Genomic DNA, 16,509 nt, shown 5'->3' on the forward strand with positions numbered 1-16,509 from the left:
CTGTCTCTCTCACCATAGCAACTCTCTGAGCGCAGTTCTCTGATTTCACGGATAATCACTGAAAGCATCTAAATCAAACATCCATGAGGCAATTCCACGGTTGGTAGCTGACTTGTGCGCTGTTGGGCTCCTCACCAGAAGTTAATGGAAGTTTTTTGACTTTGAACTGTGCATCTAATTAGGGAGTTGAGACAATACGTTTAAAAATATATATATGAAAAGTACTTTGGTGATTCTGTAAGAGAATCCTACTGTGACAGTTGGTTCCTGCTAATTGTATTTTCTTTGTTAGAAACAAAGTTTATCTTTTTTGGCTCAAATTGTCTGCAAATAATAAGTAAATTTCTCTCTTTTTTGTATATGTTGTGCAGATTTCTTAACTATTTCACAACTTACACATTTTTCCCCCTCCTAGTAGTATGCTGTATTCTTCCTGTTTCAAGGGAACTTCAGTATCCATCATTAGTGCTGCTGTTGCTGTTGATTTTTCACTAGTGGCCGTTCGCTTTTACACCTAGAGGCACAATTTAGATTAGGGATTAGGGCCGTGCCTGTCTTTTTTGATTGCATGCCAACATTTGTCCTTATTTATTTCCTTCCCTTAACTACATTACTAATTGGCAGTTCATTTTGGAATGAAAAAGACAGCTAATGTATTTGTTAATGGTTAACTAATTATGGTTTATAGTTAATCCTATGGTTTGCTAATGTATAAATATCTTGTAACAAATACGTTCCTCTGTGGGTAAAGCTCTAAGTAATGTTTCTTAGAAAAGTTCTGGCGAGGGACCCCACAGTACAAAACTGGTTTGAAGGCATCTTATACAATGTTCTGCACGGTGATCAGGTCTTAAAACTCCAGCTCAGCTCATATGGCTGAGATGTTCGTTCTCTCTGCAGTGAATGAAAAAACGGCTCAGGTGATCCAGGCAGCCTTCCAACACGCCCGATACCCTGACATTACCAGCCAGAAATCCGTGCCTTTAATAGGGAAGGCACAGTACGACCTCAAGAAGTGAGTGTTCTGCTCTTCTACAACTCAATCAGTACTGCTTTAACATTCGTCCAAACCTCATTCAGTTCTTCCTTTGGACTCGACTGCTGAGTTTAGCACTCCTCATTACCTAGTATACACAAAATATTTAGTCAATACTCAAGACTCGGACCTTTATGGCATATCTCAGTAATCACTCAGAACTCATCCATAGCCAACACAGTAATGATTCTATATTCATCATACCGAACTGTATAATTATGACTGTGGTCATCCGCTGCAGGCTCAGAACTCAGATTGTTTCTCCACTATGTGGCCTATACTGTGATAATGCAAAACTCTAAACTAAATGATAAAGTCATCCACAACCTGCCCAGTACCCATTCAAGACTCCAATACTCTTCCTCGAATTATTCACATCTCATCTTGGACCAGTTCTAGCAAGGTTTAGCCAGAGTTATGTTCGCTGTCACTGGGCAAATTGGCTTGAATCTCAGCCACCAAATGGATTTCCACCTGCACAAGATCATGATTTGTCAGAAGAAGTAACAGGCTTTCGTTTACTTGCAATTAATAAACCGATGTTTATTCGGTTATTCTGAAAGAATAAATGAATTCATAAATTTGTAACTGAGCCCATCTCACACCAACCTAAGCAGGCTCATAGCACTGTAAGGCTATGGGCCTGACACATGGGGATACCACTTCCTGCAGTTTGATCCCATGGGTAAAATCCAATTTATGAACTTGTCTGTATATCTGCCGGTGGCACGGATGGTGCAGTGGGTAGCACTGCCGCCTCACAGCAAGGAGGTCCTGGGTTCAAATCCCCGTCAGCCGGGGCCTCTCTGTGCGGAGTTTGCATGTTCTCCCCGTGTCTGCGTGGGTTTCCTCCGGGTACTCCGGTTTCCTCCCACAGTCCAAAGACATGCATGTTAGGCTGATTGGAGAGTCTAAATTGCCCGTAGGTATGAGTGTGTGAGTGAATGGTGTGTGTGCCCTGCGATGGACTGGCGACCTGTCCAGGGTGTATGCCAGGGTGTATTCCTGCCTTTCGCCCAATGTATGCTGGGATAGGCTCCAGCCCCCCTGCGACCCTGTTCAGGATAAGCGGGTTAGGATAATGGATGGATGGATGGATGGATGTATATCTGCCTCTGATTTTTGGCCTCTCTCAGTCTACAGATCCACAACTTATCGATCGGGCGGAGCGAGGTGGAGCTCCAGGGAGACGACCGTGTGGGGATCTCCATCTCCAACGTGTCGGCCACCTTCCAGGGAACCATCGGATATGAATATGGAAACTGGCTGTGAGTCACAGCCTCCCCGTCACACCCCATCTGAACCTAAATCAGGTTACCACAGTCCACTGCATACAGTGCAGTAGCCTGCCAGGAATCCTTCTGTGAAAAGTGTATAGTTCACGATCAGAAAGTAAAAGTCTGCAGGTCAGAAAGTAAAAGTCCAGCTATGTGTTTCTTCCACCCATTTCCTTCAATAATTAGTTCCTCCTCCTGGGTGAAGAATTGTGCTCCAGTAATTGGCACATCCAGGTGAACACTGAGGACTTTTGCTTTCAGAACCTGGATTTTCCATCTCTGAATCAGTTAACTTGCAGCTTGTTACTGATTCTTTTAAATTGGGATATAATTTTGTTTTACTTATTGCTACATTGCTGAAGCAACACAATTTCAACAATTTCACAGATAGAGAGGACCAGCAATTCCTGTCAATCCTTGAGACTGTGTGTTTAGCTAGTGGTAAGCCCTTTTCTGTAAATCAATATACAGCCATACACAATAGTGTTAAATATCTTTATTTGTTCTTTCAGCAAAGGAAGGGACTAGTTGGATATGCCGGTGTGGGGAATGGGGATGGCAGGTGTAATATGGCAATGTAAAATTTCATCAGTTCTCATGTCATCTCTGTTGAACAGCCTCAAGGTGGCGCAATCGGTGGATTTTGAGATTGATTCACATATTGATCTTGTCCTCAAGCCAAGGCTATGTAAGTACCATGCTAGCCATATTTCCCCGTTGAAGTCTGGTGAACTTATACTATTTTGGACAGTACTTATAAAATGAAAAAATCCTTCACTCTGAGCTAATTATTCACACGTTTTTTCTCGGCTGCCCATGCTTCCATGTTTGACTCAGCCTGTAGTCAAACATGGCAGCCACCATGAATTGCCTTCTCACAGCACTGAGCAGCATTGAGCAGCATTGCCTCCATACGAGCCCATGGAGCCGTCTCCAGGTCTTATATAGCTCCATGATCCTATCATGAATAAGGTCAAATGTCAATGTGAAACAACAACATTAATAAAGCACCAGATTTACACCTGTTTTCCTCTTTATTATACATGTCAGGTGTGCCTGGAAGGCTTCTAACCCTCTCTCTCTCTCCCTCCCTTTCTCCGTCATCTACTCTTCCTCTTCTTCTTCCCTTCTCCCTCAATATCTCACACGCCATCATTCTCTCTGTGTCTCTATTTCTCTCCCCTTGCTCTCCTCTCTCTCTCCCTCTCTCTCTCTCCTTCCTTCTTTCTCTCAGACTGCAGGAATGGAAAAGTCACTGCAGATTGCTCAGACTGTTCCCTCACCTTCCACAAGCTCAGGGTCCTTCTACAGGGAGACAGGGAGTGAGTGATATCCACCTCTCTGTTACAAACCACTTAATCAAAAATACATGGGCAAAATGCATTTTTGTAATGACAGAAGGTAACATAAACAAAAAAAAGTTTGGTCGATCATATCTCTGTTGTCACTGTGTTATTAGCATGGTATCTTATATCAAAAAACAAAAGTCAATACCAACAGGAGAATACACTGCTTGAGATTGGCAGGGAAATTTGACACATTTCACCCCACCCACATAATCAACTGTGTTGCTCAACCCACAAATGCACGATCCTTAAAAATGGGACATCATTGTGAAGGGAAATGAACAGGCTTTCTAATGATATAAGATACTAATAATACAGTAAACAACTAAACACAAATTTCCAAACTTTTTTTGAGGAGTTTATTATCAAAACAAGTATAATCTATTCCAGTGATCTTCATTCCTGGCAGGCCGCAGAGTCTGCTGGTATTTGTTTTCATCAGCAACTGATTCAGTGTGTGCAGGAGTGTGTGTGTGTGCGGGAGTGTGTGTGTCTTCATTAATGGGCAGAGTATCAAATTGTATATGTGTACCATAGACCTGCACTCATATGTGAATATCTGTTTGTTTTTCTCTCTATGGTCGCTGCTGGGATACAGCCCAGGCTGGCTGAAGAGAGTTTTCACAGAGTTTCTCTCATTTACCCTCAAAATGGTGGTCAGAAGGCAGGTAATGACTGTAGTGGGGTGGGGGAGAGGGAATGCACACAAACGGCAGGGTTGGGGCATGAAAGCGCAATCTACCACAGATTGCGGGTGGACCTGCGAGTTTTGTACATACATGGCTCAACACTGCCCCCTGCTGTCTCACCAGAGAAGGAGCGCTTTTACGCTGGTCAGGGAAGCTCAAATCTGGCCCTCAGTGCCAGTCGTACTGCTGGTTTGTTAATTGATTGATCAATGATTGATTGTCTAATGGTGTAACTGACATGGTTTAAATTCAGTCCTGGGGAAGAATTAAAACAGTACAACAGATTTTAGTATCCCTGGCATATGTAGTAATAATAATAAAAAGTTCATTTTAAGTAAAAACAGGCAATTTGTCAGTTCTAAGGGTTGTCACAGTTAGTGTATATCCTGTATCTTTTTGGTTTAATTTCAGATCTGCAAAGAAATTAACAACCTGGGGAATATATTGGCTGACTTTGTCCAAGATACTGCAGGTATGGCTGTGAATGAAGGCTTTACTGGCATCTAAAGCTGCACAGAAATTTAAAAGTATGATGATCATTTATGGTGATAATGACAATGGTTAGGATGATGATAATGATGATGATGCATTATGTAATCATGTAAACTTGTGCATGTGCATGCATTGCGTATATGTACTTTGTCAGTCTATATGGTAAATGGTAAATTGTTGGCATTTATATAGCGCCTTTATCCAAAGCCCTGTACAAATGATGCTCATTCACTCATTCATACATGCACACACACACACACCAACAACGATTGGCTGTCATGCAAGGCGCCAACCAGCTCGTCACGAGAAATTGGGGGTTAGGTGTCTTGCTCAGGAGCACATCGACACACCCAGGGCGGGTTGAGCCAGCAACCCTGATTGCCAGACGACTGCTCTCACAGAGCCTATGTCGCCCCTATAGTATCGTATATAATATGTCATATGATCAATCCCACAGAAAAATTCTTGAGTGATGGAGACATTGGTGTTGACATCTCTATCAGCTCCTCCCCTTTCGTCACATCCAAGTACATCGAGTCTTACCATAAGGTACCATCCCCCCTGTCTGTCTGTCTGTCTGCCTGCCTGAGACCTGAGTATGGAGGCACTGCTATGTGTCAGTGCCCCACTTCAGTCCTTTTAAAGTGTAGGCTTACAATTATATGGTTTCCTTACCATTGTGTATGTTGACATTAATGCTGTAATGTATTGGTTTGGGTTGGCTGTTGGCATGACTTTTGTTTCCCATGATTCCCAGGGGCTGGCCCGCTACAACAACCATACTGCAGCAATCAACGCCTCGGTGTTCAGCCCCACCCAGCTGACAGAGCATCGCATGTTGTACTTCTGGATCTCCGATGATGTGCTGAATCCCCTCGTGACTGCTCTTCACCAAGATGGCCGCTTTGTCTGCAACATCACGGGAAAGGAGCTAGCAGTATGTCTACTAGTCTCTAGAGGGAAGTGTAGAGCAGTGAGCAGAGCAGCAGTGTGGAGTAGTGGTCAGAGCAGCAGTGTGGAGTAGTGGTCAGAGAAGCAGTGTGGAGCAGTGGTCAGAGCAGCAGTATGGAGCAGTGGTCAGAGCAGCTGTGTGGAGCAGTGGTCAGAGCAGCAGTGTGGAGCAGTGGTCAGAGCAGCAGTGTGGAGCAGTGGTCAGAGCAGCAGTGTGGAGCAGTGGTCAGAGCAGCAGTGTGGAGCAGTGGGCAGAGCAGCAGTGTGGAGCAGTGGTCAGAGCAGCAGTGTGGAGCAGTGGTCAGAGCAGCAGTGTGGAGCAGTGGTCAGAGCAGCTGTGTGGAGCAGTGGTCAGAGCAGCAGTGTGGAGCAGTGGGCAGAGCAGCAGTGGCCAGACCAGCAGTCTTTTAAAACTGTATTTTAGTTTTTTAACTACTAATTGTAATCAACACCTAGGGTGACCAAATTCCCTGGAAGACTCAATGCAATGCTAACCTATTGTACAATAATGGCACTTACAGTGAGAAAAACTATTTAAATATGGTACAACTAAAATATGAGACAAATCAAAATGTAGAATAAGCTGGGAGGGGCTGAAAAAACGGCACACCTGGTGACCATACATAAACATCATGATTTGTACCCACTATTTCCCCCTGTCCATGGGTAATTTTTTATAGATGTAATTTGTTCTGTCATTGGTGCCTTTTCTTCTGCATTATTACATGGTGATACAGATTCATGACTGTGATTTCAGGGCCTTTTGGACCTATCTACAACTATGCCCACTCTCTTAGACCAGGTAAGCTGATCGAGCTGGGGTTGGTCTGTCTGGCTATACACTGTCGTGCATACTCATAGACACCGCAAATTATACATGCTTTAGTGTAAAGAATATCAGAGATATAATGCTTCTGAATTTTGGTAAAACTGCAGTACTGAACATCCAGTGGAGGAATAGATAACATACTTCGGAACAGAGGCAGCCAATTGCAGCTGCTACCTATGGCCGTCTGCAGAATATAGGCACCATGGAAACATGTAAATGACTCCCTTAAATCTGTGTATTTAATGAGAAAATATCAGATCTTTCCACGACAGCAAACAAAGCCAAATAGTTGGCTCCAAATCCTGCTCAAAAGGTGACATACTCTTAATATTTGATTCCATTTCTAAATGCGAAAATTGATTTTGCATATCTGTGTATATCTATGTCTGGTTGTTCATCTCTGTGTTTAAATGTGTGTGATTACACATTACACATTACACGTGTATGTGTATATCTCGGTGTGTGACTGAGCATGTCTGTGTATATCTCTGTGTGTGACTGAGCATGTCTATGTGGTATCAGTTGTTGTCCTCAGGCAGTTCGGTGCTGAAGGCATGGAGTACGTCCGTGCCTCACCTCTGGACGACTCCCGAGGGCACGTTTGTCCGTTCTGCAGCGGCAGTGGAAGTGACCAGTGGTTCCGATGACCCGGATGCCCCCACTCTCTATTTTGAGACGGTCAGCTGACCTTATCTCTGACCTCTGACCCCCTTTGGGATACACCAGCAAACTGTCACCCATTTTTCGCACATCACACTACGTGACATCACAGCAGATTTAATCATAAAACATTTGGTCCAGCACCACTGCAGTTGTACGGCATGCAACAATGCACAATGCAACCCAACAGTCACGCAGTCGAGACTTTTCCCACCTCTGACACTATAATCAAAGACGCTACTCTTAAACGCGCATATAAGACATGTGAAACCGCTCCATTGATTACTTTTCCCAGGAGGTGGAGGTGGTAGTCACGGCAGGCTATGCTGAGAAGAAGCTAGTCCTGAACGGCACGGCAACGCAGTGAGTGTCACACAGGCCCGCTCGATGGCTGCACACAGGGCCACACTGCATATCTCCTCGTATCTACGCAGACTCATAAACAACAGCTTTCCTACCTGCAGGTTCCATTGTCCCATTGGGGAAGGTATCTAAGCAATACACTTAAATATCTAAGCAATGACTCTCCAACAGTTTTCATATGAGCCTACTAGGTACAAAGCATGCTATGTGAGAGTAAAATGTAGTTCTACTCAGTCTCGGTTTAATATTGGACTGTTTACTGTGAATGTATTACATTTTTTAAAATAATTTTTCTGTTGCATCAGTTATCACTAGTTCTTATCTGTTTTGGTCATTGCATTTTGTATTATTGCATTATGTTCTTTCATCAATTCCATTGGTCTAATTTACATATTACATATTACATTCATTTACTCATTATCTTTTGTTGCATGGCTCAACCATTGTTTGAACAACATTACAAATAAAATTATAATGAATTATGCATGTTTCATTATTTATTATTATTATTATTATTATTATTATTATTATTATTATTATAAAGCTTTAACTTGTTTTTATTTTTATTTTTGTAGAGTCTCCATCCTGAAGGGATCTTTGTACCCAGGGAAACAGCAGGTGGGTGGCAGTGGTGTGAGAGCGTGATCTGTGCCTGTGTCGATTACTTCTGTCTGACGCGTGTTTGTGCTCTAGCTGTCAGAAGGTCAGCTGGAGTACCTGACTGTGGCGATTACTTCTGTCTGACGCGTGTTTGTGCTCTAGCTGTCAGAAGGTCAGCTGGAGTACCTGAAAGAGGCAGTTGAGAAAATTGGCATCCCAAAAGTAATATCCTGTAAGTCTGTCAGTAGTGCAACACTTCAGTGGTGTGTGTATTTGTGTGTGTGTGTGTGTGTGTGTGTGCAACTGTATGTGCATGCATACTATATATATACAGTGCCGTGAAAAAGCATTTGTCCCATTCCATATGATTGCATATTTACCTCACTGAATGGTTTCAGATCTTTAGACAAAATGTAATATTAGACAAAAGGAAACTGAGTAAACACAAAACAAATTTTTTAAATTTTATTTAATGAAGAAAGTTGTCAAGTTACACGTTACCCCTGTGAACATGCAATTGCCCCATTAAACTAAATAACTGGTTGTATCACTTTTAGCAGATATAATTGCAACCAAATTCTTCCTATAATTTGCTTTTGGTTTTTCATTTTGCTGCAAAGGAATTTTTACCCACCCTTTTTGCATAACTGAATTGCTAAGTCAGGACTGGGCATGCTTCTCTCTCCGTGTGTGTGTGTGTATGTGTGTGTGTGTGTGTGTGTGTGCGTGTCTGATTTTATCATCCTCCCACATACAGACTTGGGACCAGGTCTGACGACGGCATTGAACAGGCAGGGCCTGGACCTGTTTGAGGTCATAGATCCTGAGGTTTTGTCTTTCCAGGTAGTGTGAACACAGCTGAACTCACATGTAGGCACCTGTCAGTCTACCTGTCGCACACCAGGAGCCTGATCACAAACTGCAGTCGCGGTGCTGTACCCGACACCACTGGGCCCCAGGGCTTGGCCTAATTCCACAAAACTTGCAATAACTCACAATTTCATTTCGATTCATTTCCTGAATTGACTGAATTGAAACTGACTCCAACCCTGATGGGTTCCTAAACTCTCTTATCCTACAGCCCACTTAATGACCAAATGCATTTTCTGTCGGTTCTTGACTTAGACATTGAGATATTGAGTGCTAAACTATTAAAACATTTTGAAACATTTTGAAACAAAAACAAACAAGCATTTAGAATTGTTTATTTTGTTTTATCTTTTATTATCTTTTGTGTACACTGTATGTACATGCTCTGACATAAATGTGTTCTCTCTGAATGGTACAGGCCTCTTCTTTAAATTAAGTTGTCAACGATGTGTGTGCAGTAAATAGTTTTAGACATATTGACAACTTTTATAGGGCTAGTACAAAGGTGGAAGTCGCCCTCTAGGGGGCAAAGCGGAAAGGGTTAACAGAATCCTTCAACCGAGAGCCGCTTATCAGAGCGTAGCACTGCTCCAGACTTCCAGAAGCCCTATTGCATAGCCAAATTGTACTCCATCAGCTTTTGTGCTTGTATCTCCGATCTCTTTTTCCCCCCATTTGTCTCTTTTTCTTTCTGTCTCTCTTTCTCCCTCTGAAACCCAAATTCAGCTATGCTTTTGTGCACAACTAAATAAGCACATAGCAATGAAATATAATTAGATGTGGCATGACATTACAATTATAATAGTAATGCCACTAGTATTACTACAAGTACTACTGCTACTATGAGTAATAATAATGATAATAATGATGACAACAACAACAGTGATGATTAGCGTTCTCTCCCTCTCCCTCAGGGGTATGTGATTGCCCAGCTGGACTTTGGTTTCCCTCACCACCTGTTGGAAGGCTTCCTAAAAAGAACTCTGGAATGACAACATAGGGGGAAAGGGACGCATGCGCACACGAGGGAAAGGCACGCATGCGCACACATGCACACGTGTACATACACATACAAGTCTACAGATTGTGTCTGGCAATACGATGTGCCAACGGTGATACATTTTGTAACAGTTTTATTTCCAAAATGTAACTATTTGTCAGTATAATATGTTAATTATGTGTGTATTCAATATATTGTTGTTAATAGTCATAGCAGCACTGATAGTAGCACCAGAACCAGTAAATAATTTAACCTTTATATTGAACTATTATCTTCTTGATATTACTGACTGACTTGCTAGACCACAGAAACATAAGTAATCATATGTGTATTGAGTAATTTATAATAAAAACATTTCATAACAAAAATAAATATCACCAAATTGACTTTTTAAGCGACAAAATCCCCTAAAATCCCCTTTGCACATTGCATTCAAATGTAAAAATCCCCTTTTGCCAAATTGTTTTTTATAAATCCTGTCAATAGAGGCCAGTATACTGTATATACGGTACAGTATGTAACATGTTTAAAGCTATTCATCTGGACAGTAATTGTTTATTTGCATAAAAATACTATATAACATTACAAAAATACAAATAAACATTAATCCAATAAAAACTAGCATTTCCTGGGGTTTTCCAAAAAGACATCAGATGGAAAGAGGAACAGAGGTTTGGTCATCCAACCTCTCTTCAAGGCACCCCAGCCAATAGTGTCACCATGACAATGTTATATCAGTACAGGTCCACAGGTGTGTACTTACTGTTGATACTAACCATGTTATGTGGGGTGATTGGGGCAAGCAGATAACAGCAGCTGCCAAAATCACCATGAACTACAACTGGTTAATGGTGAATCTATTCTGACCATTTTGTCCAAACTTAAGTTCAGAGACCTCATGACCCATGACACACAGCTGAAATCACAACCACCTCAGCAAGGGCACAGACCTAAAGATGATGCCAGATCTAGCCTCGATCTAACATGGTCTAATCCACCTCTGGACTTGTTTTCAACTTCTTTCCTTTCCCACCATTCTGTGTAATTGGTCTGCAGTGAAACAGCCCTTCCTGACCTATGACCAGGTTAACAAAGACAGGCCTGAGTCCAGAATCAATAAATCTCTGGCATGGAGGTTGCAGAGGGAAATGCTTGAGTGTTTTTCTGAATGGACCTTTACTCTCTTCTAACCCTGCCCATCAATAATCCCAACTCACTTCACAGCCACTGCCAAAGCAACATGGGTTTTTTGATAAAAGCAGTACATAAAATACACAGAAAAAGTAAATTCAAGCCCAAAAAAACCTGTAATCTTAAATTGTAAACCTGCTCTGATTCAGTATTTTATCTTGTATACTTAAAATACCCAGGGATATCTAGTTTCAGTTGTTTTGGTATATTATTATTCCAAGCATATGGTGTGTAGTAGAACAAGGGTGTTTCCCATATTTGCATGCAGTAGGAACAAAAAATCTAAAATCAACCAGTTCATGGGTTGAAAATGGTATCTTGAGTTAAGAGGGTTGAGAGGTGGGAAGGGTGAATATACAGAACCATTTCATGGATATGCAGTGCTATGTACATTATATACACTCAGTCAGCACTTTATTAGGTATTTATTAGACTGGAGTCTTCTGCTCCTGTAGCCTCTCCACTTAGAGGCTTGAAGCGTTGTGTGTTCAGAGATGCTCTTCTGCATACCACTGTTGTAATGCATGGTTTTTTGCATTACCGTCACCTTCCTGTCAGCTTTGACCAATCTGGCCCTTCTCCTCTGACATCTCTAATTAGCAACAAGTTTTTGCCTGAAGAACTGCTGCTCACTGGATGTTTTTTGTTTTTCACACCATTCTCTGCAAAGAGATTATGGTACGTGAAAATCACAGGCGATCAGCAGTTTCTGAGAAACTCAGACCACCTTGTCTGGCACCACAATCAAAGTCACTTGGATCATATTTCTTCCCCATTCTGACATTGTCTGAAAAACAGCTTAACCTTTGACCATATCTGCATGCTTTTATGCATTTAGTTTCTGCCACATGATTGGCTGATTAAATATTTGTATTAACAAGCTCGTTTACAGGAGTACCTAATATAGTGGTCACTGAGTGTATACACAATATACATAAGGCTCATCATTCTGAGTTTATTATTATTTTTTTTGCTTTACTTTCCATTTTAAAAGCATTAAGACACACCACTTCAGATTTCACGACATTTTGATATTAAAGGTTGCATTTTGATAAACTATTACCAAAAACAAAGTCGCAGTTTTGCGCCCGAAAAGAAGAAAGGCACCATTAATTAAACGGATTTTCCTCGGAGTTTCACTATTTTAAAGCTGACGGTACTGGTGGCTGCATCCTTGTGTGTCAGATTGTGATTGTTTCGTACTTAGCCTCCCATGATGTGACTGCGAAGGCAAACGCAGAGCATTATTGCCTTCTTTGTTAAATAAATAAACAAATAAATAAATAAATAACACCTTTTGTAGCCTACCTTTCTGGATGAATCACAAAGTACTTCACAGAGCAGCCTAAAATAGATAGAGCAATGTTATTAACATTTGTAAAAGAATCATAAATATGTGTATTCTAAACCTCTTTTTTATATTGTGCTTGATGATTGAGGGAGGAAGCTACGGTAGACCTACTGAATCGTTGGCATAATGTTTTTTGGGGGGAATTACTGTCAGTGATGCTGAATGTTTGGCCTTGTCGGCTATATTCACTGCATCACGTTGGGTGCCAAATTATATTTCATAGTTCATAAAGACAGATAGGATACTTATCACTCTGTAACATACTCCGCGGACACTGAGCGTCTGTTGTGTGTGTGTGTGTGTGTGTGTGTGTGTGTGTGTGTGTGTTTATTTATTTATTTCTTGCAGGTTGAAGATAACCGAAAATAAAACCAAAATATTAACTTTCACTTTCGCATTCTGTTACGATGCGTTGCGATGGACGGCCATCAGCGGTAAGATTATGTTTAAATATGAACTTTTTGTAGACATGTTTGGCTTATAGAAACTAGTTTCATTATATTTCGCAAATGTTTTCATGTGATGTTTATTCGCTTTGCGGAAAGGGTTAATTGCAATAGGCTGAACATCGGACAAAGCGGTGCACACGAGCTGCCGTTGTATGTAGGCTACGACAGAATCAGTTACTGATGAGGCTGTAAAAACGAAAACACGCAGACATGCACGCCTTCGACCTACAGAATTAAACGGAATTAAATGCTCATTCAAAGACTGTAGCAACGCGTATTACAATGCGATGGTGTTAGTGAATACTATGAATTGATGGCTTGGGTTTCGGTCCGCACGTTCACAGAAACGGAGAAGTGCGGAGAAACCGTGGAGGCACCATTTATATTGTTCACATTACTCCCTAATACAAATATCGCGATATTGGCTACTTTCAGACGTTTCTATTCCATTCGTGCACGTATTTGTTTATTATAGATATAGATAATTTTCGGAATGATTGGCACCCTCAATTCATACGGAGAAATGTGAGACGGGTGCGTGGGGGGTTGGACCCAAAATGCACGACTCAGAAACAGGGGTGTAATAAAGTACCATCAGGGCTTTATTCAGGGAATGTCCAGTGAGCGTAGTCAAAAAACAAGCGATGTTCATACAGGTAAAATCCAGCCAAAACCAAAGTAAAGCTGTCAGCGGGGCAGAAGTACAGGCGGACAGTAGGCAGGCTCAGGGTCGAAGACGGCGCAAGAGTCAAGACCGAAGTCTGCTCCGCGAGGCAAAAGCACAAAGACAGCAGGCAAAGTTGTGGTACAGGCAGGCAATGGTCAATAAACAGGCTTGGATCGTAACGGGTAGCCAATAGCTTGACAAACCCGCTAACGCAATGCACTGATGAACAGAAGGCAACAATTTCACAAAGACATGACGATTAGCTTGAGAGCAGCATGAGAATGGAAATCAGGTGTGGAGGATTGACAAGTTAATGGGATAATTAGTAATCGTTAGTAATAAACCTATCCTGCCCTAGCGTTAGTAAATTAGTAAATTACATGCACAAGAAATGTAAGGTAACATGAATGTTAGAATGTTAGTATTACCCAATCCTGATCTAGCGGTAGTAGATTAGTAAGTAGACCAGGGAAATTGAAACAATTAGGGTGTGAGTGACAGAAAGGGAGAGAGAGAAAGCAGGAATGCAAGGTTTGCAGAAAGACGAAAAAGTGTATGCTAAACAATGAACGGAACATAACATGAAACCGTGATATGAATAAACTGTATAACGTGACAAGACAAGACTAACATGAATCATAACATGACTTGAAAATTAAATGTAACAAGAAATAAAGCATAACAACATGGTGAGACGAGACAAACATAATACATGACATGACAATAACGTAACTCAGACAATAAACATGAAACATGACGTGACAAACATGAAACGTAATTCTCCGTAAAATATCTTCATTGTTTATCGAATGATCTTCATGCTCTGTTCAACATGAGAAAATAATATAGGCTACTCTTATTGTGATACCGTTGCTCAGAGAAAAAAACTTAACGCCAAGGCGTTTTTATTCTGAAAAATATGTGTCACGGACAGTTGTTGTCACCCCTTCAGTCATACATTAGGAACCATGCCTTTGCCAAAATAACAGCACTTGTATCGTGCCGATGAGGTGGGAGAGCACACGGCAAGTTTTATATATCATAAAACTGTTAGATGGAGATATTAGAAATGCCTTACTTCAAGTTAGTAGATATAGGAATCAGCTGCATTTTGATATAAGATTTGAAAGTCTGTGATGAGTGGTGTTAGCTGGGTATGCACACGCACACATACACACGTGCACACACACACAGATGCACACACACATACATATGCACACACAGACACACGCACACACACACACACACACACACACACAAACAGATGCACACACACAAGAGGAAAGAGAGAGGGAGAATTATAAAAAGAGAATAGTAGTCTTATAGGTATGGTATTTCTACCATATTTGAATTAAATTCAGAAAATTGCTTCTATTGGTTGCTTCTTTCTTTTAAACTACAGTATTTTAGCATTGTGCCGACCAACCCTATAATGTTTGCCAACCCACCCCATGTTGGGGCTCGTTGGCACAAATGGGCAACTTGACATGACTTTAATCATTAGCCACCACCTAATCTTACAAAACATTTGTGGACATTAACATAAATGTATTTATAAATTAGGTCTTAACCTTTCATTTGCTGCTGGTTCGAATATTCAAACACACATTATGCCAGAGAAGAGCAGCAAAGAGTGAAGAGTGAGCCAACCATCCCCGTTCTCCCTTACCAGCCCTAACCCCCCAAATAGCACAAGAGGAAATTTCGGTAGGAACCCACAACCCATAAAAATGACAAAAACATGTTGCAGTGAAAATATTTTCGAAATATGCAGTACTGTGCAGTGATGATTAACACAATAAAGATAAAACAGAAACCAAGTTCAAGTATTTATTTCATGTAATATTGGTTCATGTAGATGAAAATAAGTAAACAGGTAACAATATATTGTGAAAATTCTCTTTTGGAGAAAAAAGTCAATATCTAGTGTGGCCATCCTTTGCTTTGCATTGAAACATTTGCTTTGCATTGTTCACATATTTTTTTATTTCTTCACGCGTTAAATGAGAGATTCTTTCGATTTTACAACAGATTTATTTATCTTGGTATCCAGCAAATCCAAGATTTGCTCAATCGGATTAAGGTCTGGACTTTGAGCGGGCCAAGTCATAACTTTTATGTCACCAGATGATTATTTTCATCAAATGGCCAACCAGCACCATGTAAGGCTAAAATGCGGCTACTAACAATCTCAGAGAGCTCCTTCCGTCTTGCCATCGTGTTTAACACTGTGACACTGCTCGAAGTTTGTGTTACCTTAAATACTGGAATAACTGACTATCAGAATTAATTTTACAGAATAATGTTGCTTCAAACCAGTTTACAGAAATTGTTTAGCATCGACAATCATGGAATGAGCCCTCTAACATGCATTCATGCTATGTAAAAGTAAAACAATAAAAAGGTGTTGATGTTTTCAGTGTTTCTTTTACCGCAATGTAATTGTGGGAATTGGGTAATTTTGTTCTCATTGCCTACAATAGTATTGTTCAATATATTTTCGCCAAAAAAATCATATATACAGTGTATATATATATATATATATATACAGTGTATATATATATATATATATATATATATATATATATATATATATATATATATATATATATTAGGACCCTTTTTAGACAAACGTGGCGGTGTATAACCATCACTGCACACTACTGTACATGTATGCTTTATTTCATTCTAATAGAATGTCCCTTATGTTAAGAAACATACCGTATAGAGCTCAGTGA

General features: G+C 40.8%; 2 protein-coding genes across 3 annotated transcripts in view; both read left to right on the forward strand.

The window, feature by feature from the left end:
- The window catches only part of cetp (cholesteryl ester transfer protein, plasma), an 11,612-nt gene extending 1,239 nt beyond the window's left edge, over positions 1–10,373 (forward strand). The window contains exons 2-16 of the mRNA XM_061246917.1: positions 901–1,015; positions 2,173–2,304; positions 2,931–3,001; positions 3,548–3,635; positions 4,258–4,327; positions 4,760–4,820; positions 5,298–5,389; positions 5,598–5,777; positions 6,549–6,593; positions 7,143–7,298; positions 7,576–7,643; positions 8,219–8,261; positions 8,406–8,475; positions 9,001–9,086; positions 10,028–10,373. Of these exons, the coding sequence (XP_061102901.1) occupies positions 901–1,015; positions 2,173–2,304; positions 2,931–3,001; positions 3,548–3,635; positions 4,258–4,327; positions 4,760–4,820; positions 5,298–5,389; positions 5,598–5,777; positions 6,549–6,593; positions 7,143–7,298; positions 7,576–7,643; positions 8,219–8,261; positions 8,406–8,475; positions 9,001–9,086; positions 10,028–10,105 (1,355 nt within the window). The 3' untranslated portion in view covers positions 10,106–10,373. The remainder of the gene's footprint in view (positions 1–900; positions 1,016–2,172; positions 2,305–2,930; positions 3,002–3,547; positions 3,636–4,257; positions 4,328–4,759; positions 4,821–5,297; positions 5,390–5,597; positions 5,778–6,548; positions 6,594–7,142; positions 7,299–7,575; positions 7,644–8,218; positions 8,262–8,405; positions 8,476–9,000; positions 9,087–10,027) is intronic.
- Positions 10,374–12,985: 2,612 nt separating this feature from the next.
- The window catches only part of nlrc5 (NLR family, CARD domain containing 5), a 36,604-nt gene continuing 33,080 nt past the window's right edge, over positions 12,986–16,509 (forward strand). For both annotated transcript variants that reach the window (XR_009708985.1, XM_061246233.1), the window contains exon 1: positions 12,986–13,089. The gene's annotated coding sequence lies outside the window, so the exon portion shown is untranslated. The remainder of the gene's footprint in view (positions 13,090–16,509) is intronic.

This window comes from Conger conger, chromosome 6 (assembly GCF_963514075.1).
Source record: "Conger conger chromosome 6, fConCon1.1, whole genome shotgun sequence".
NCBI classification, from domain to species: domain Eukaryota; kingdom Metazoa; phylum Chordata; class Actinopteri; order Anguilliformes; family Congridae; genus Conger; species Conger conger.